At 39.4% G+C, this 21,002-nt stretch overlaps 1 protein-coding gene across 1 annotated transcript; it reads left to right on the top strand.

Annotated features, from left to right (window-relative positions):
* The first annotated feature begins 9,643 nt into the window (after positions 1 to 9,643).
* Positions 9,644 to 20,256, top strand: LOC148352895 (5-hydroxytryptamine receptor 2A-like). The gene is made up of 3 exons (XM_088353052.1): positions 9,644 to 10,388; positions 15,545 to 15,745; positions 16,829 to 20,256. The coding sequence occupies exons 1-3, from the start codon at positions 10,070 to 10,072 to the stop codon at positions 17,479 to 17,481; spliced, it is 1,173 nt and encodes a 390-aa protein (XP_088209178.1). The 5' UTR covers positions 9,644 to 10,069; the 3' UTR covers positions 17,482 to 20,256.
* The last annotated feature ends 746 nt before the right edge of the window (positions 20,257 to 21,002 follow it).

The following is a 21,002-nucleotide window of genomic DNA, read 5'->3' as shown; positions in this document are numbered from 1 at the left end:
GGTTCCCCTCCAATCAAGACTTAGTTCCCATTTTCTCTTAATAGCCAATTTGAATTGTATTCAGGGATTTGATGCTGTTGGATTTAAATTCGTTATTTAAATTGACAAGAAACGGCCCAAAAAAAATGAACATGATAAAACAAAATACGAAAAGAAGCCAGGAAAAACGACCAAAACAGCATAAAACTGACCCAAAAATAACAGAATAAAATCGACCAAATAATAAGCAAAAATGGACTACGAAAGAACTCAAATATGACGAGAATCGACCCCCCAAAAATGTTCAAAAACCGAACAAAATATGACCAGAATAATGACCAAAACATAAAAAAAAAACGGCCCAGAAATGAACAACAACAAACTAAACTACATTGTTCAAAAATATGAACAAAAATTGACCAAGAAACAGTCAAAATACGTCAAAAAATAAATAATAAAAACCAACTCCCACGTTCAAAAAAATAAACACAAACAAAAATGAAAAAAATATATAAAGAAATGAACTGAAAATGACAAACAACTTTAAAAAAAAGAACAAAAAACGTCCCAAAGAACTAACAATTTTCCAAAAAACAAAAAAAAAATGAACAGGAAATAACCAAAATATGACAAGAAAACGGTAAACGCTGACCCAAAAAACTACCAAAAACGCACAAACTGACCCAAAAAAACAAATATTGAACAAAAATTGATGTGGAAACAACTCAAAAATGACAAAAAAAAACAACCCAAAAAACTCAACAAATATATCCCAAAAGCTAAAAACAAAACAAATCAAAAACGATCCAAATTTGACATGGAAATGACTAAAATACAAGAAACCAGTAATAGATGACCAAAAAAATACCAAAAACGCACAAACCGACCAAAAAATACAAACTAAAATTGACCAAATATTGAACAAAAATTGACATGGAAACAACTCAAATATGACAAAAAAACAACCCAAAAAACCCAATCAAAAATAACCCAAAAGCTAACAAAAATTGCCCTAAAAACATACAAAAATGACCTGCAATAACCACAACATAAAAAGGAACAACCCAAAAAAGAACAGACAAAAATGAACAAAAATGAACGAAAAACGATCCAAATTTGATGTGGAAACGACCAAAATATGACAAGAACTATATGTATGTACATACCGGAGTGGGAGGTGGCTAAAGCTGGGAACACACTCACATGCTTGACTCTTTTCATGGAGATTAATATACAGGAGGGGATTCCCAGCCTCCTCGCTCAACCCAACTGATATGTCTGTTGTTGGCAGTCATTAGGTGAGCAAACCACAGGTGCCAAACAGGGAGGCAACCGGTACCAATATTTGTAAGTATTAAATATGACTCTGCCGAGGCTTCGAACCTGAGACCTCCTAGCCTTGGGGTGGGTACCTTACCCTCCAAACCATCAAGCTGGATGTATGAACCTTTTTCCCTAAAAACGAACAGGAAATTACCAGGAAATGGCCAAAACAAAAAAGAAACGACCAAAAATTAAAATAATAATAATAATAATAATAATAACAATAATAAAAGATTGACCAGGAAACGACCAAAATATGACAAGAAATGATCAAAAAATTAAAATATAAATTAAAAAAAAAACGAACATTTTTTTTTCCTAAAAAAATGAGAAAAAAAAATAAAAAACAAACAATTATTTTCCGAAAAATGATAAAAAAATGAAGAAAAAAGGAAAAAAACTAACAAGAAGTGATAAAATAAAATAAAAATAAAAAAATTACACCCCCAAAAAATAAAATGTAAAAAAAAACTGTTGTTTAAATGTGTTGAGTAACTTGAGTATAAAAAAATGTTACAATTGTTTTTCATTTTATCTCCTAATCTGTAAATAATCTTTTTGATGTTTCCTGTTTTTTTAGGGTTGTTGTGTTTCTCAAATTTTACTTCTTATTTCCACGCTTTCTTCTATCTTATTTCTTTTTTCTTTTTTCCTTCTTCTGTTTTGCTTTTTGACTATTTTCTTCTTTTCTCTTTTCATTTTACCTCTTTTCTTTTCTTGCTTTCTTTTTTTATTTCGTGACTCATGTAACGTTACATCAAAACTGGCGATCTATGGATTAGGCAAGAAACGCTGCTTGGGGGGCGAAGAACCAGCTCTTTTTAGTGTGGTTAGCCAAAAAAGCCACTTCTCAAAAAAAGAAACGGAATTCCCATCACCGAACTTGACTGAACGACCTCATGACGTCAGCTGCAAAGCCCCGCCTTCACCTTCCATTTTGGCCGTACTAATTTTAAACCACCAGCAGAGATCAGCAAAACTCAAACACAGAACCGGAAACCCAGTTCAAGTTTTATTTGTTTGTTTTGTTGTTGTTTTGTTGTTAAACAAAATAAGCACAGGGTTTGTATTTGGGATTTAAAGCAGACAAAATAAATATACTTTCAAAGTAGCGTCAAAGTAGAATCCACTGTTGTAGTATTTTGGTGATGCATGGCAAAGAAATGCTGGCTGGAGACAAAAGAAGGCTTGTTTGACTCAGCTCAAGTGAGTTGGAAGCAGATTTTATTCCTAGTTACCGTAATAAACACACTATTGAGTTTAGAATTAAGGTTTTCACTCGTATTTGGGAATGAAAACAAGTGTTGGGATGGACTTTCAAAGTAGGGTTTCAATCTAAAGGATTTTATACATTTAACTATAAAGGATTTTATGTGATTGACTCAGTTTAATGCAATGAAGATTTTCACTGAGTGGGCTTTAGTTCAATGTACAAGGTCAGGGCAGGCTGTTCGAAACGCATATTTTGTCTAGGGAATTTTGATTACAGGACTCGTGGATTTGCTGACGCAAGACGGCAGACGATGTTGTTTTGGGAAGCCAGACGTAAAGGCGCTGTGTTGTGAGAAAGTTGGGTGCAAAACAACTGCTTGGCACGCCCATGGAAGGAGCCGAGACGCCATCTTGCAGGGAGACGTGGGCCAAAAAGAGAAAGCTAAAGGACTTCAGAAGAAGGCTTCCCACAGACTCCAACGTCACTACTTCAGCCGTCTCCTGTTTTACACTTGGTTTTGATGTTAGGAATAAATCCGCCTCCGTGTGAAATGTCGGCTTTCCGGGTCATTTTTTCTCTCAAGAAACGAGCGCGCATGATATTTGGGTGAATGTAGGTTGTGTTTGGTTAATGGAGTCAGATAACTAATTCGAACAATTTGGTAAACGGTACATTTTGATAATGAATTCCCAACAAATCTAAGGTTTGGAATGGCTCTTTGAGTGTAAAAAGTCAGGGCATCAAATTAGGGTCCTGGCAATTGGTTTGATATCAGGATTTCAATCTAGGGTTTCCAAGAAACAATTTCTTTAAAATTAGGGTTTCAATCTTGGGTTTGGGATGGCTTTCCAGGTTGAGACTAAAGAAGTTAGGGTATTAGTTTAGAGTTTTCAGACAAGTAGAGTTTTAAGAACAAGTGGAGGTGTGAAGCCAAGTTTATATGAGGTTTCAAAAGCAGAGTGTGATAACACCAGTTTAGGGTTTTAAAATCACGATAAAAGTCCAATCAGAACGGTCGTCACAGAGATACAGGGCCTGTTGCCCGGGCAACTGTTGCCGCCATACCAACCAAACGGATGATGTGCAAACACTGAATTGATGGAACGTTTTATGAAAACACAAGAATTTCCTGGCACTTAAGCTCTGCCAATTTTTTTCTCTTTTGCACAAGAAAGCTTTCATTGAATTGTACTTTCGAGTTTCTTTTGAAAAGACATATAATCTTCCAAGACAGCTTTAAACTGTAGTTTAGGCCGGAAACCCTAAACTGAATTGAAACCCTGACTAAAAGCAAACCACAGCTGCTTCACTCTTTAATGCATTGTGATGTATGTCTAAATCTGGTTGGATGCAATATGCTGGCTGGAGATGAAAGAAGGCTTTGTTGACTCAGCTCAAGTGAGCATGAGGGAGATTAAATTTCTGTTGTCTCTCTGAATAAATATACATACAGACACATTTATATTAGTATAAGTTTATATATATTTTTAAATGGATTACCGTTACTTTATCTAATTTGTTTTGAAACTTTCACAATTACAGCAAAATAATATATTAGGTCCCTGTTTTAGTCACTTAATATGATATTTTGTTTTCTAGTATTTCTGTAGTATTACTGTAGTTATTTTATTGCAGTATTTCTGTTATATTTTTATAGTATATCTGAAATAGCATGTTTGTTGTCGCATTTCTGTCGCATTTCTTTCAGAATTAAAGCAAAATATTCTGAGTGGTCCCTGTTTTAAGTACTTTATTTTGTTTTGAATATTTATGTGGTTGTATTTTTTTTAGTATTTCTGTAATATATTTATTGTATTACTGTAGTTGTATTTTTGTCGTATCTTCTTAGTGGAATGTTTCTTGTATTTCTGTAGTAGTATTTCTGTCGTAGTATTTTTGTATCATAGTCTTGCTATAGTAGTGTTTTCGTAGTATTGCTCTTTTTCAGAATTAAAGCAAAATTATATATTAGGTCCCTGTATTAAGCACTTATTTTTATATTTTGTTTTGTGGTATATCTGTAGTAGTACATGTGTAGTAGTATTTCTGTATTATTACTGTAGTTGTATTTTAAAGTATTTTTTGAGGTAGTTTTTTGTTGTATTTCTGTTGCATTTTTTTTTCAGAATATAGGCAAAATTATAAATGTGGTCCCTGTCAGTACTTAATTTAATATTTTGTTTTGCAGCATTATTGTAATTGTGCTTTTGTCATATTTCTATTGTAGGATTTTGGTGGTTTTTATGTAGTATGATTTTGGTGTTTTTCTTTAGTAGTAATTATGGAGTATTTTTTAGTATTACAGTAGTTTATTTCTCTTGTTGGATTTGGGCAGTATTTCTGTAGTATAATTTTGTTCTATTTCTTTAGTACTTTGTCCTATTATTGTAGTTGAATTTTGTACTTTTTCTGTAGTAGTATTTCTGTATTATGATTGCCAAAGTAGATTTTTTTGGCGTATGTCTTTATTATTTTGTAGTATCACTGTAGCTGTATTTTCGTAGTATTTATATAATATTATTCCTGCAGTAGTATTTTTTTCTTTTTAGAATGAAAGCAAAATAATATATTTTGTAGTTTTGTAAATATTTTGTAGAATTTCTGTAGTTGTACTTTTGTACTAGACACACAAAGGGACAATGGGGACAAAAACTATATTTTAGATAAAAAATAGTACTTTATTTATAATTATAAAATTTCTTCATTATAGTTTGCCCATTTTTGTTCGGCGGGCCAAATTAAAGAGCCTGATGGGTCGCACGTGGCCCGCAGGCCCTAGTTTGCCCACCCTTTTCTCTATGACAAAGCAGGACACGCATTGTAGGTGCTGAGATCTGGACCAGGTTTTTCAGGTACTCTAAGATCTCGCCGGACCCCCAAGTGGTCCATGATGCGATGCGGGTGTCGCGGTAGCCGTGGCAACGCCCTCATCCTCAGACGCAGCATCCCCTAACATTTGTCCCAGTCCAAGGTCTCGGTCGGTTGCCGGGGTCCGTGTTGCCGTGGCAACTTGCGCACACACTCACACACACATAAGAAGATGAGTCACATGAGGCGTTAGATTGACACATGGTATTTGGAGACCCTCGGAGGGGGCAGGATGACAAATAATTGTGGAAGTTTATGACCTTGTGTGACTCGTTGAAACTCAACTCCACACACAGACCGTTCGATAGACATAAGCCTCTGGAGATATAATTCAGTTTTGGTCAAAATGGTCATACACCTGTCAAGTTATATTGTTTTATAATCATCAACCTCCCAAAAAGTAATTCAATGAAGATTTATGACTGTAATTACATGCACTGATGGATTTACTAATATTCCTGACATTCATCTATGAATTATAATAGATTTATCACCCTTCATATTTATGCAAATAAGTGATGGATACATGAATTTGAACTGGAATTCTATGCAACCTTGGCTTTCCTATCATTCCTTTATGAACTATTATTGATTTATGACCTCTCATATTACTGCAAATTAGTGACAGAATTGTGATTTGTAACTGTGATTTGTATCTGTTTGTGGCATTCCTAACATTTCTTTATATATTGTGGTTGATTTATGACCCGTTATATTTGTGCCAATGCGTTATAGGATTGTGATTTACATGTATATGAAATCATAAAATTTCTTAAATTCCTTGAATTCCTTTCTATATTATGATTTATGTGTAGTCTGTTATTGAGATATGAAATTGTGATTTTGAATGTGGTTATGGCATTCTTTTCATTCCTAAGATTACAGCTATTCCTTTATGGATTACAATGGATTTATGACCCATTATATTCATACAATTGAGTTGAAATGATGATTTATGAGTAACTGAAATGCCTAACGTTTTGACATCCTTTTAATAGTTGTGATTGATATATGACTTGTCATTTTTATGCAAATGGGTGATGGGATAGTGATTTATGAATGCAATTATGTGCGTTCTTGTTATTCCAACCGGACCGTACATTTTTCATGAATTAATTTTTGTGACCCGCCAGTGGAGTTATGAAATAATGATTTACAAATGTAGTCTGCATTCCTGAGCGATAACGCAATATTCTAAAAAGGAGGGGTGTTTGGTAAAAAGGGGACATAAATCATTAACATAAATGTTATGGCATAATGTCACGAGCCAGCAATGTCCTGCAGACTGACTGGGCAGAGAGCAGGCTTTGATTTTCTTGGCTGATATGATTCTCATAATTACATCATTTATTTTCATAAATATCATGGGAGATAAATCAAACATAATTCATGAAGGAGGGAATTTCAGGAGAGTGGTAAATGACACAAATGCAAAACAACTGGCAAAAACCTTAATGCTCTTTGGGCGTTTTTCTGTCAAGTGTAAGAGAGAGTTAAAAAAAAGTTTTTGACTTTTTGACAAAAAAACAAATTGTATCACTCATTTTTTGAATTAAATTGAGTCTGATTTTGGACGAAAATGTGGCAAGGACTGAGGCAGGATGTGGGGCTGGTGTAGCATAGCAGCAGGAAGTCCAGCTCAAAGACCCGCTGCCACACCAACAGCTGAAAATTCGATAAAAACCTAATGTGACCATGGTAGTCAATATAAGGCGTTAGAAAAATGAGAGGCAGGTTTGGACACTGATTAGGCGCAGGTGGTCACTCGCCATCCACTCCCCCCGGGTTAGTGGCCTCTAGTAAAATTAACTCATGAAATAAAGCATTATTTTGAAATTGTATACTCTGGGAAGCAAAAGAGAAGATACATTTGAATTATTTCCAGAGAAAATGCCAAAAAACAGTTGAGTCCAAAAAAAAAAAAGAATATTTAAATTTAAACACGTGAATATTTGAACATTGTTTGATCTCGTCTTGCGAGCCGTTCCAAAGCTTGACTCCACACACAGACACACACATACTTTTCCTGGTGATTCTCACCATTGGGATTCTGAATTTACTACAGCCCCTTAAGTTATAACTTCCCTCTTTCCAAGTGAATAATTTTTAGATGTTTTCTGGCACTATGTTTTTGTTGACCTTAAATAGCAGTTGTGAAGTGAAAAAAATACTAAATCATCCAATTTTAATCATTTGGACTGCAGGAATAAAATATTAGTATGATCTTGATATCATACCCTGTATGGTTCTAATTGCACGTTTTTGGAAGATAAAAAGGGGCTGTAGTGAACTTTTGTAATTATTGCCCCAGACTTCTGCACAATATGTTAAGTATGTCAGAACTAGAGAACAATATAATAAATACGATGCATTGTAGTTTAAAAGGAATTTGGCGTTATCAATTATTGAAATGCTTTTAGATACTTTACTTTGTATGTGTCTGATGTGTGTTTTCCAGCTTAAATTTATTGTCTATTATGACCCCTAAAAACTTAATTTCTGATACAGTGTCTATTGCAGCACCTTCCATTTTTACTTCTAAATCTTGATTTGCCTTGCGATGACCAATAAATATAACTTTGGTTTTATTTAAATTTAAAGTTAATTTATTCATATCCATCCATACTTTTAGTTTCATTAATTCACGATTAATACAGGTAGCTAAACAAATATAATTATCATTTAAATAGAAAATGTTAGTATGTTTAACAGTTTTGATATATAAATTAAATAACTCTGGACCCAGAATAGAACCCTGTGGTACTCCACTACAGAGGTGTAAGTATTAAGATGACAACTCTCCCATTTGCTTCACATATTGCTTCTTTCCCGTCAAATAACTTTGAATCCATTGCAAAGCCACGCCCCTGATGCCATATCTTTCCAGTTTTTTTAATAGTATATTATGATTAATGGTATCAAATGCTTTTTTAAGTCAATAAATAACCCAACTGTGTATCTCTTTTTTAATGCTATGGGTGATTTCCTCTATCTCGTGATTGCCTAAGTGAAGTCACCTGGGGCAATCGTTTGGCGCGCTGGAGCGCACTTCCTGATTGTCTGACGTTCTTCTTTTAAGCGGTCTGCGTCCAGAGATGGACGTCAGATCGTACTTTTTGTATCACTGTGTGTTTCTCCAGACTACAAAGTACCTACGACTCCTCTTGCCTGATTCATGCCTGCCTTCTGTTTTTGACCTGTTTCCGTCCCACGTTTTTCGACCTGCTCTCCCGCCTTGGCCATCGACTTACCTGCTAAGCTGTACCTTCCACTTACCTGTCACGGAGCTGCCATTCATCCCAAGGAGGTTGATGACCGACAAGCGCCGGCGTCACAAGCCAGCTCCAACAACTCTTTCCAATAAAAACTCCTTTGAAACAAATGCTATTGGATCTGAGAGTCCGTCCTGGTTCCTGACACTCTACGGCATCAATAACAGCCATTGTTGCTGATCTGTTTGCTCTAAAACCATATTGTTTTTCATTAATCAATTTATGTTTATCTATAAAATTTTCTAGTCAATTATAGTCAAGTTTTGCTCATATTTTAGAGAACTGATGAAGCAGATGTACATTTAAGTGCCAATCCTAAACTTCTACCCACCGAGAGGATTAGGCGCAGATGGGTGATCTCCAAGCACTCCCCTCATGTTGATTCCAATTACCTGGATTGTTACTAAGCTCCCACACAGCTTGCTAAGAACCTGAAAATTTGCATCACCTGAGTCAAAAAAGAGAAACCTCCAAAAAATGCGGGACACCCCTGTTCTAGGGGGAGAAATGATCCAGATCTTGACAGTTTGTTGGACTACCACCTTCCTCCACCCTGACTTGACATTCAAAGGACAACCCTAAATCTTTTCGTTTGAATCTTTTATTTAAAAAACAGTTGCAAGGTTACAACGGAATGAAGACCCCCAAAAGACTTTGGTGTCTCCAGAAGGGCAAAGAGCAGTTCTGTTGCAGAGGATTTTATGTGACGGATGGAACCTGCAAGCCCCAAGTCTGCTTTGAGGGATCATTGGTGATCTAAGACACAGTTTTTTCATGAAACAAATTAAAGTGCTCAGGTTTTCTTGGTTTTTGCGTCCATCACAGAGCAACTTTTAACGGCAAGATCACCAAATGGACGTTTTAAAGCTGAGGACTTTGCCGACGATGTCGGCCCGCTGGATGACGGCGAGTAAAATAGAGCGAGGAAGTGAGGGAGGCCTCAGGAGGAGGGGGAGCTCCCAGTACAGAGCACAACAGAGAAGGAGACAGCAAGCTGAAATTCATTCCGGCTCTCGGAATCGCCTTTCCGTTCCTGCAGCATCCAAAACCTTCGGTCCAGAAGCCTCTGAAACAATATTTCAGGTTTTGGTAGATTATGTTTGGCAAAGTCTTCAGTAGTCGAATGAGCATCCAGACTACAAGGTAGGAAATCCCCAAAGTCAATTAAAAACTCTGGATTACAGTTGGTGATTGAGATCCGGTTCGTCTGGAGGGACTACAAAACGGCCAGGGTCTTAAAATGGATCATTTAAACTGGCATGAGAATATTCAATAAGGGTTTTGGCTCCAGTCCTCAAAGACGTTTTTCTGCCAATGGCCCAAAAATGGGACAGTGGTCTTCATCAGGTGTCCAGCAGGATTTGGGTGAGCTAAAGTGGGCCAGTTATCCAAATTGTGAGATGCTACCAGTACCATGAACCATTTTGGTGGCAGCAACGAGTCCACCTGGCAGAACCTCCTGGTCCCAGACCAAAACTTTGCCAACTGTTCCTACATAGAGAACGGGTCTGAGGTCCGGTCTTGCCAAGACCATGTGGGAAAAAACTGGATGGCATTGCTGATCCTGGTGGTTATCGGCATGACTGTGACCGGCAACATCCTGGTCATCCTGGCGGTTTCGTTGGAGAAGAAACTGCAGAACGCAACAAGCTACTTCCTTATGTCTTTGGCCGTGGCAGACATGCTCCTGGCCATGTTGGTTATGCCCATTTCTATGGTGATTGTCCTCTACGGTGAGCACTTTCTCTTTATTCTATTCTGACCTCAAATTTAGCGTCGTAGCTTTTTAATGTCATTACTTTTGAATTGGGGCTTTTTTTTTAAAAGAACTCCCTCCCAAATTTCTTTAAAATCACACAAAGTACCATCTAGGAGTATTCCAAGGAAAGGAAAATAGCCCGCTTGCCAAATATGGTGGAATACCAACCACTTCTAACTATACTAAACATAAAATTACTTAGCCACAGTAAACACATTCACACATTGAAATAACAAAAAAAAAGATTCACCCCTGACAGAACAAATCATTAAATGGTATTTTAGAAAACGATTTCTTTTGAGAATAGGAGTCAGTATTGGTTAAGGTACCAAAACAGAACAAGGAAATTTCAGAAAAATAGATCTAAATGAACACAACATGAAAGTAAGTATACATCGATGCCATTTGACTACTAACTAGCAAGTATAAAGAAATAACATGAAAGAATGATGACACAGGGAACATACTCATGGATAGGTAGAACAACTACCGGGTACACATAATATTGCAACGCCAACCAGCTCTAACAAAAAAAAAAACATGAATTAAGATTTTAGAAACATTTATTTCCAGAGAAGGAGTCAGTATCAGATAATGTAGAGAAACAGAACAGGGATGTTTACTAGGATCTCACAGACATGAAAGCTATGGCATCTTAGACTCAAATAAAAATCCTTACATTATTTTCATCACCAACTAGATATAGATGGAAATACACATGCGAGGAAAGACACAGGATCTGGAAAAATAAGAACTAGTTCTAACTAAACAAAACATTAAAAGATGAGGACGCAGGGAACACATTAACGCATGGATAGATCAATTAAATAATGTTCCAAAACCAACCAGCTTTTACAGAACAAAATATTAATGGATATCTTGGGAAATTATTTCCATAAAATGATTCGGTATCAAATAGTGTACGGAACAAGAAACTTCAGAATTCATTTATTTCGACATGGCGGCGCATGGATGCATGCATGCGGCTAGTTGCTCTCCAGCTAATCTTCTATTTATTGCCGTTCTCTTGTCTCTTTTGCTTTCACTTTTGGACACATGTGTGGCCAAAAACACTTACAGTAGGGACGAACTTATTCGGTTGGGTGGGCGTCTAAATTTCGACTTTTCGGGCACTTTTTATACCGCCTATGATATACCGAGCGAACTTCAAAGAGATCCGGTATCCTTGTGGACAGCTATTCTTCATAATAAACGACGACAACGGCGCCGTAAGGACAGAAAACAGAAGCGTGGTTGCCGTGCAGGTAGATGTGTGAAGCGTGCGAAGTCTAAGCAGCAAGATAAAGAAAGACCTCAAAGCTACAACAACACAGACTACATCATGTTGAATGTCTGAATAGATCTAAATGAACAAAACACAGAATTATGTCGGGATTCTAACTCTTTTTAACCAAACTCAACATGAAAGGATGAGGGTGCAGGATGCAGGAAAGACATTACCACACGAATAGATCTATGAAATAATGTTCCAACACCAACCAGCTCCAACAGAACAAAACATTAATCCATTTTTAAGAAATTATTTATTTCCAGAAAATGATTCAATATCACATAGTGTAGAGAAACAGAACAAGGAACTTCAGAATTCAAAGATCTCAAAGCTACAACAACACAGACTACATCATCCTGAATGACTGAATAGATGTAAATGAACAAAACATGAAAAAGCCAACACAGAATATGTCGGGATGCTAAATAGTTCTAACAAAACTAAACATGAAAGAACGAGGGTGCAGGCTGCAGGGAACAAATGCCCGCACGGATAGATCAATGAAATAATGTTCCAACACCAACCAGCTCCAACAGAACAAAACAAGAATCACATTTTGGGAAATTGTTTCCAGAGAAGTGGTCAGAATCGGTTAATGGATGGAAACAGAAAAAGGAAGATTCCAAGGAACTTCAAAATTCAAAGAGATCAAAACTATGACAACACGTGCTTAATGACACATCCTTGCTACATCATGTTGAATCACAAGCGAGATTGAATGTACAAAACATAAAAGTAAATAAGACAGCCCATGGTGGAATAACAACTGGTTCTAACTAAAGAAAACATGACAACACAAGGGGGCACACATTCAACAAAATAATGTTCTAACATCAACCAGCTCAAACAGAACATAACATGAATTGAGATTTTAGAAAATGATTTCCAGAAATGAAGTCGGTATCAAAAGGTTCTCTAAGGCAAGCTCAACCACACATCCCTACCAAAAATGTGAGAACACTAACTGGATCTAAATGGACATAACATGAAAGATATAAGTGCCAACCAATTTTGACATTTTGACCGATAATTCAAGGCCTGTTTTATGGCACATTAAAACAAGAATAAATCAAGCAAGTAATAAATACCAAATAAAGACAAAATACAGTTAAAAAGGGGGTGGGTATGTGAAACAGATGATTATGAATAGGCAAGTCAGAAGAGGTGGGTTTGAAATCCGGGTTTGAAGTCGGACAGGGGGACCGAATTCTAGAGGTCAGGCGGTAATGAGTTTCAGAGTTGGGGGGGAGAGCCTCTGAAAGCTCTGCTCCCCATGGAGCTGAGACAGGCAGCGGGTGTAGTGAGATGCTGGGAGGAGGAAGATATCGAGGGTAGGGGATGCGTGTGAAGGATTTTATACATTTAACTATAAGGGATTTTGTACGATCAAATACAAATTACATTTAATGCAAAAGATATTCACTGGCTGAGCTGTGGGGCAGGTCATTGCAACCTTGTGAAGAATGATGTTTACAGAAACATCAGGAACTAGGAAAAGGGCTGATAAGATAATCAGCACATCCGACGACGGAGACGGGCCCTGATGACGGGGGACGGCAGGCGATGTTTGGAGAACAAAGCCCTGATGACGTGGAAACGCTCGGGGATGTTTTGACCATTTCAGACATCGAGGTGAGGGGGAGTTCCTGGCAAGCCCATGGGAGGAGCCGGCACACCAGTTGGCGGAGAGACGTGGGTCGATAAAAGGTCGGAGAAGATCGGGTGAGAACGAGGCTCGACGAAGACTCGAGCGACAATAATTCGGCTAATTCGATGGAGTTCACTTAGTTAATTTGATTAAGAAAATAAATCTGCCCCCGTGTGGAAATGCCGGTCTCTTGTCCGTCTTTTCACAAAAAGAAACGAGCGCGCATAAATTGTTGGGTGAATGTAGATTGTGTTTGGTTAATGGAGTCAGATAAGTAATTCGAACAATTTGGTAAACGATACATTTGGGGTCAAGGTTTTTGATGGCCATGTTGGTGTAAAGAAGGATTTTGTAGATAATTCTATGGTTTATTGGGAGCCAGTGGAGTTGCTGAAGACAAGGGTGGCGTGATGGCGAGAGGGGGTTTTGGTGATGAGGGCAGCAGAGTTATGGACCATCTGAAGTTAATGGAGGGACTTATGAAGTAGAGCGTCGAAGAGGGAAATGCAGTAGTCGAGGCGTGAGGTGACAAGGATGTGGAGGAGAATGGAAGGGGTGCAGGGGGTGTGGGAGGGGCGAAGACGGTTGATGGAGCGCAGGTGAAAGTAAGCAGACCGGGTGATGTTATCTATAGAAGAGTTGAAGGATGACGCACCGCGGTGATGACGAGGCCTTAAAATAAAATATTAGTAGAACAGATAGCCTAAATGAAAGAGTAGTACCAACGGAAGCTAATGAACGTGAGATTAATATTGTACGTCTGCGTAGGCTAGCATGTCGTTAGCATGTGTCCCTTGATTTTTCTTGTAGTTTTCAGATTGGGTGTGGATGCTGTGGTGGTCAAAAGAGCCTGGCTCTGCCTTTCACACAGACCACAGCCAACCAAGATAGCATTTCACACAGATAAAGAAAGGAAACCCTGCATTGGCGTCAGTGTTGGGTAGGGTTACTTTGACTGGATTACTTTCAATTACTTTTGGATGACTCCAATATCAAATATGCTAATAAAAGACAAAAGAAACTAAATATGAATAAAATTACTCAATTTTGTGCAGGCTTGGGGAGTAACGGAATACATGGAACGGCAAAAATGATGTTGGCAAGCTGTTTGGATTTATTTTCATTTTGTTTCTGTCGCATTTTATGTTAGTTTTGCCAAAGATCAAAGCCAGGAGAGAAAGCTTACCACGTGTTGTGAGTCATAATTTTATTCATATTGAGTTTCTTTTGTCTTTTATTAGCATATTTGGTATTGGAGTAATCCAAAAGTAATTAAAAGTAATCCAGTTAAAGTAACCCTACCCAACCCTAATTGGCGTTGAATTAACAATAATAATAATAATAATAATTTCCTTTGTATTGTCATTCTTTGTAACAATGTACACAGAACGAAATGTCGATACACCTGACCCGTTGTAGCGAGCAGATGCAGCCGCAGCCAACAGAGGGCGCCGCCATTTTTACCAATGTTATAAGTCTTAGTTAGGTATGACTCGGCCGAGGGGCGAACCAGCGACCTCCCAGTCTCAAAGCGGGCGCTCTACCATCTAGGCTACTGAGCTGGTAAGCGGGGAGTAGTATCATGCCGATATCTAAGAGCCCTTTCACACAGAGTAAAATGAAGCCAGATAGCATTTCAAACAGAGATGCATAGATAAAACCCTGGATTGGCATGTTGTTGTCAACACCAACTTTCAGGTCAACACAAGTATAAAAAAGTTTTGTGCTGATTCATGAGAGCCTGGCTCTGCATTTTACACAGAACACAGCAGAGACCGCTAACATTTCACACAGGCAAAAAAAGAAAATCCTGCGTTGGCATGTTGTTGTCAACACCAACTTTCAGGTCAAGACAAAGGTTTTGTGCTGATTCATAGGAGTCTGGCTCTGCATTTTACACAGAACACAGCAAAGCCAGTTAGCCATACACACAAACCAAATAATATAAGTCTGGCGGGTGGGTGGATCCATTAACCACTTGTGTCGTAGTAGGGGAACCACTTCCTTGGGCAAGGACAGCCTTGTGGCTCCCATCCCTCTCCGGGCCAACAAATGTTACTACGAACAAAGACGTTTTTGAACTCAAGATGATGAAAGTGAAAATAATGTTGTATTTGTGCGGAGGCCAGCGCGCTGCTAACATGTTAGCATGTGTCGATTTTTAAAAAGAAATTGTATGTGATTTTCCAAGATTGGGTGTGGCCTTTGGCATGGTGGCTGTGCCCGGCGTGGATCTACTTGGACGTTCTCTTCTCTACCGCCTCCATCATGCACCTGTGCGCCATTTCATTGGACCGCTACCTGGCTATCCGCAATCCCATTGGCCACGGACGCTTACGCTCACGCGCCAAAGCCCGCTTCAAGATCGCTGCCGTCTGGACAGTCTCTGCCGGTGAGTGCTAGCTAGCTAGCGTGGCGCGCACTCACACATCTTCAGGCCCTTCAAAAGCAAACCCGAACAAATATGCTAACTATTAGTATTGATGAGAATAGTATTAGCTTTCTTGCAATAAATAGAATTCTGTGTCAAAAAATGAATAAATAATCTCTGAACTATTTAAACCTGAAACCCGGAATACCAAATATAGCATTAGGAAGTTTGCAGTTGGTTCACTTTACAACCCCAAAAAACAATAACTAAATTCTATCTTTGCCTTTAGCACAAAACACAGCAAAGCCAGATAGCATTTCGCACAGAAATACATAAAGAAACCCCTGCTTCAGCGTGTCGCAGTCAACACAAGTGAGAAGAAGCAGCGTGCTGTTTCACAAGAACCTGACTCTGTCTTTCATTCAGAACACAGCAAAGTCAGCTAGGATTTCACACAGTGAGACAATAATAATCTGTATTGGTGTGTTGTGGTCAACAAGTCAACACAGCAAGCGAGAAAAAAAAACCATTGTGCTGATGCACAGTTGCCTGCCACTTCTTTTCACACAGAACACTGCAAAGCCAAAAACATTTTATGCAGCAATACACAAATGAAATCCTGTATAGTGTGTTGCTGTCATTAGCTTACAAGTTAACACATAAGAGTGAGAAGCTCTTGTGCATCAGCTTTGCCTTCCACACAAAACACAGTAAAAAAAGATAAAATTTCTTACAAATATACAGAAAAAAAAATTGCATCATCATGTTGCAGTCAACAACGGTGTGCAAGTAGACAAAACCAATAGCTAGCTTCTATCTTAAAGCTCCCTCACTACCTCTAGCTTGCTCACTAGCTAGCTTGCTAGCTAGCTTCTATCTCTAGCTTGCTCACTAGCTAGCTTCCATGTTTTGGCTAGCTCACAAGCTAGCGTCCATCTTCAGGCTAGCTCATTAGCTAGTTTCCATCTTCCAGCTAGCTCGCTAACTAGCTTCCAACTTCCGGCTGGCTTGTTACCTAGCTTCCATCTTCCGGCTAGCTCACTTGTATGTATCTTCCTGCTAGCATGCTAGACCCATGTCCTAACAATTTTCCTCTTTTGTCAGGCATCGCGGCCCCCATACCAGTTCTGGGCCTTCGTCAGCGCTCGTGGGTTTTGAGCGCGGACGGGAGCTGCCTGCTAACGGACGCCGGATTCGTATTGGCCGGCTCCTTCGCCGCCTTCTTCCTGCCGCTCGCCATCATGGCTGTTAGCTACTTCCTGACCGTGCGGGCACTACGACGGGAACTCCGGCCCAGGCGGGGCACTGCCGCCGCTGCCGCCTCCACACTAGGCTTCCTGCCGGGCGGTTGGGCGTCGCAATCGGTTAGCAACGAGCGTAAGGCGTCCAAGGTGCTGGGTGTGGTCTTCTTCCTGTTCGTGGTCATGTGGTGCCCGTTTTTTGTCACTAATGTGCTAGCGGCGACGTGCCCGTCGTGCCCAGCTACAGGAGGTCTGCTTAAGGTTTTTGTGTGGGTGGGCTACCTGTCGTCGGCGGTCAACCCGCTAGTCTACACGCTCTTTAACCGGACCTACCGCGCCGCCTTCCGCCGCTACCTGTGTTGCCGCTACGCGCAGCCCGTTAACAAGCCGCTAAGGATCATCCTGGTCAACACCATTCCCCCCATTGCCTACGCCTCCGTCAGCCAACCAGATTTTGCCTTCCCCCGCCAGGAATTTGACGCAAAAACATCGGGCGGGGACGAGAGCTGCGTGTGAGTGGCGAGCTAACGCGCCCGACACTGTTGGTGTTAATGAAGCATGAGACGCTAAGAATGAAACATTCTTTAATCAGGCAAACTGAATTTAAATATTTGAAACAAACCTCTTGAGGTCTTCACAGTTGTATATACCTGATGCCAGGATTAGCATCAGCCGTGAGCTAAGACCACACCCTTCATCACTTGGCACAATCGAGTTTTGAATAGGCAAGACGATATTCACCAGTCCTAGCTTAGCGCCAGCATTAGCGAACACACAGCTTTTCACACGAATCATCTACGTATTATTTCATTCTTGCTCCCTGCAGTTGACATGCTCAGACATGATTAGCGCTTCAATTTGCAAGAAGTGCTAAATTCAAGAACAGATTCATTTGTGAGATGTCAATCAATCATTATTCTCACTTTCCAAAAAATGATAAAGGTTCTGTTTCCCATAACTAAAGCAAACATACTTAGATAATAGCACGCTCGTTGCTAATGCATACCTGTCAACCTGTACAGTTTTGCCGTACAAAGTAAGTTTTTTATGCATTTGAAGACGTGTACGACATACGAGAAAATCTGTACGGAAAAACGCAAATTTGTCAATGATAGGTACCATCCGGTATATACCGACTATCACGAAACAGCAAATCAATTGAGTCAAACGAGTTCGCCGCGGAAGCCTCTATCTCGGTATCGTTTTTTTTGTTGCAAACGAAGCGAGCGGTTTGATGTAATGAAAGGAAGTCCGTCTCTTTTTAGAAAACCAGCTTTTTCGGCTCAACGAATTATTATGTTGTATAAAGAAAAAAATGAAGTATAAAATGAGTAAATGAAAAAAGACAGGTTTGTGGTTATCCCTTTAATCAGTATATTACCAACAATAATTTAATGCAGAAAATGAATTTATAATTTGAATGAGAAAATGTATCTCATCTCATTAGCCGTACCGCTTATCCTCATTAGGGTCGCGGGGGGGGGGGGCTGCTGCCCATCCCAGCCATCTCCAGGCAGTGGGCAGGGGACACCCTGAACTGGTTGCCAACCAATCGCAGGGCACACGGGGACAGACAACTCACTCGCTCATTCACACTTAGGGACAATTTGGACCGGCCAATTCACCTGAAATGCATGTTTTTGGAATGTGGGAGGAAACCGGAGTGCCCGGAGGAAACCCACGCAAGCACGGGGAGAACATACAAACTCCGCACAGGAAGTCTGGAGCTGGATTTGAACCCACGACAGGTTCCCATAACATGAACTCTGCAGCACAAGCGCTAACCACTGCGCCGCCGTGCTGCCCAGAAAATGTATTATGCTACTTAATTATATTTGCATGTATTTTTTACTTCTACAGCGAACGTCCAAGCGACTTCATTTTTGAACTTTTTTGATAATAAACCTCATTCATGTCGGGCAACATTAACAATATATATGATATAACGAAACACATGTACAATATAACATATTAAACTACATAAACACGTTTGAAAAAAAAAATATGGTGTAAGATTATTTTGTATTTTGAAGGGAAAATAACACAGTTGGTAAGGGCATGGAGCTGTGGAGGTTCACAGGTATGCTAATTTTTCCCTTTTTTTTCCCTTTTACTTCAATTTTCCTTTTTTTAAGGCAAAAAATGGGGGAAATGGGGGAACACATACAAATTTTGAACTTCAAAATCAGCAAAGATGTATAACATTGCTAGGAAAATTGGGCAAAAATGCCAAAGTGTAATAGGTAAAAAGATGTCAGTAAATACATGTTGACGGATGATGTGAAATAATTTTGTGCGCTATTCTGCAGCAACGAAACAAAATTGAAAATACCCCGTCAGCAAATAAAGGACAAACTGCACCTAGCGGGTATTTCATTTGCTGTTTTATCCCAAAGATAATAAATGGGGAAAAGGGAAATTAGTCAGCGTTAGTTCCCCTTGAAATGCACTCACTGCAATGGACTGCTTTCATTTTGGAGTAGAAAGTGGAGAGAGAGGATTTTTTTTTTAAAAAAGCATCAAAAAAAGGACGGAAGAGGATAAAGGGGATAAGAAAGAGGACAAGGAAAGAGACAACAAAATCCTCATAATGGCAAAGAAGAAGTGAGAAACTGAAAAAAGTTACCGATTCCTTTGTACTAAATAAAACTCCTGCCCTTTTGTCCGACTCTTCCCCCTGGCATCCCCCAAATCTGATATTATTCACAGAAGTTCCATTTCTCTCCAATTCCAGAGGTTGTCTGGGGTGGCGGCGGAAATTAAAAACACGTTTGGAAGTGTGCCGCTGCTCCACTACTGAAAAGAAAGAAAAAAAATTGGAAAAGAAAAGTAAGATGGGGGAAAAAAAGCAAAGCAATAAAGTGAAGCTTTGGGTTCAGGTTGGAGGACAATCGTTGGATGTGTCATGGCTGGCTATCTAGAACAGACCCGGGTACTCTAGTCCTCGATGTCCTGCCTTGTTTTTGAGGTTTCTCTCCTCCACTACATGTGATTCCAAGCTCAAAATTACCTGAGTTGAAGAAAAGAAACCTCCAAAAATCATGCAGGACATGCGGCCATCGAGGACCCAGGAAATAGAGAAGAGTGAATAAAACCAAAAGTATCTTAAAGGGGCAGGTGCGATAAAACCAGTCCAACACTAGGTACCGCAGGGGTCCTCAACGTGGTGCTTGCGGTCCCAGGAAGCTCCTCCAAAGTAGCTTGTGTTCTGACATTAAATCACTATAATAGGTCATTGTAATTTTCTCAGAAATGTGCATGTTTCTGGGGTTGGCTGAGCCTATTTGAACCCTATTGCCTATAATTACAACATGGTAATAACATAGTAATAACAAGTTGGGAATCAGGTAATGCGAATTGTTGGGAATTATTATCAAAATAAACTGTTTACCAAATTGTTCAAATAAGTTATCTGACTCTATTAACCAAACAACCTACATTCACCCAACAATTTATGGGCGCAATCTTGAGGGAAAAGATGAACAGGAAAGCTGACATTTCCACATGGGGGCAGATTTAATTTTATTAACAATTTAACTAATTGTACTTCATCGAAAACGGCAGAATTAGCGACGTTTGAGTCTCTGTGAAGCCTTTTTCTCAAGTCCTTTAGCTTTCTCCTATTGGCCATCTTCTCCCCGCATAATGGCGTGCCGACTCCTCCCATGGGCGTGCCAAGGAAGCCCCCCCTGGGCTTGACCATCTCGTCGAAGAGCGTCGCGATGTCTGGAATACTCAAAACAACACCGAGCGTTTCTACGTCATCAGGGCCTTTCTGCGTCTAGATGTGCCGATTATCTTATCAGCCTTACGTCCCGTTCCCGCCGTTCCTGTAAACAACATTTTCCACCAGGGTGCCCTGACATCACACCACAGCCCAACCAGTGAATATCTTTTGCATTAAATGTAATTTGTATTCGATGGTATAAAATCCTTCAATACGAAGCTGGTAGACTTTGGCACTAACCTGTAATGAAAAAGTAGAGAGGATGTTGAACTCCAACAGAGCTAAAGTCTCCCTAAAAGCCCCACAAGAG

This window comes from Urocampus carinirostris, chromosome 14, assembly GCF_059441175.1.
Source record: "Urocampus carinirostris isolate Australia breed hairy pipefish chromosome 14, RoL_Ucar_1.0, whole genome shotgun sequence".
In the NCBI taxonomy this organism is placed as follows: Eukaryota; Metazoa; Chordata; class Actinopteri; order Syngnathiformes; family Syngnathidae; genus Urocampus; species Urocampus carinirostris.
The sequence above is the reverse complement of the archived record's forward strand: the minus strand, read 5'-3'. Positions and strand labels throughout refer to the sequence as shown.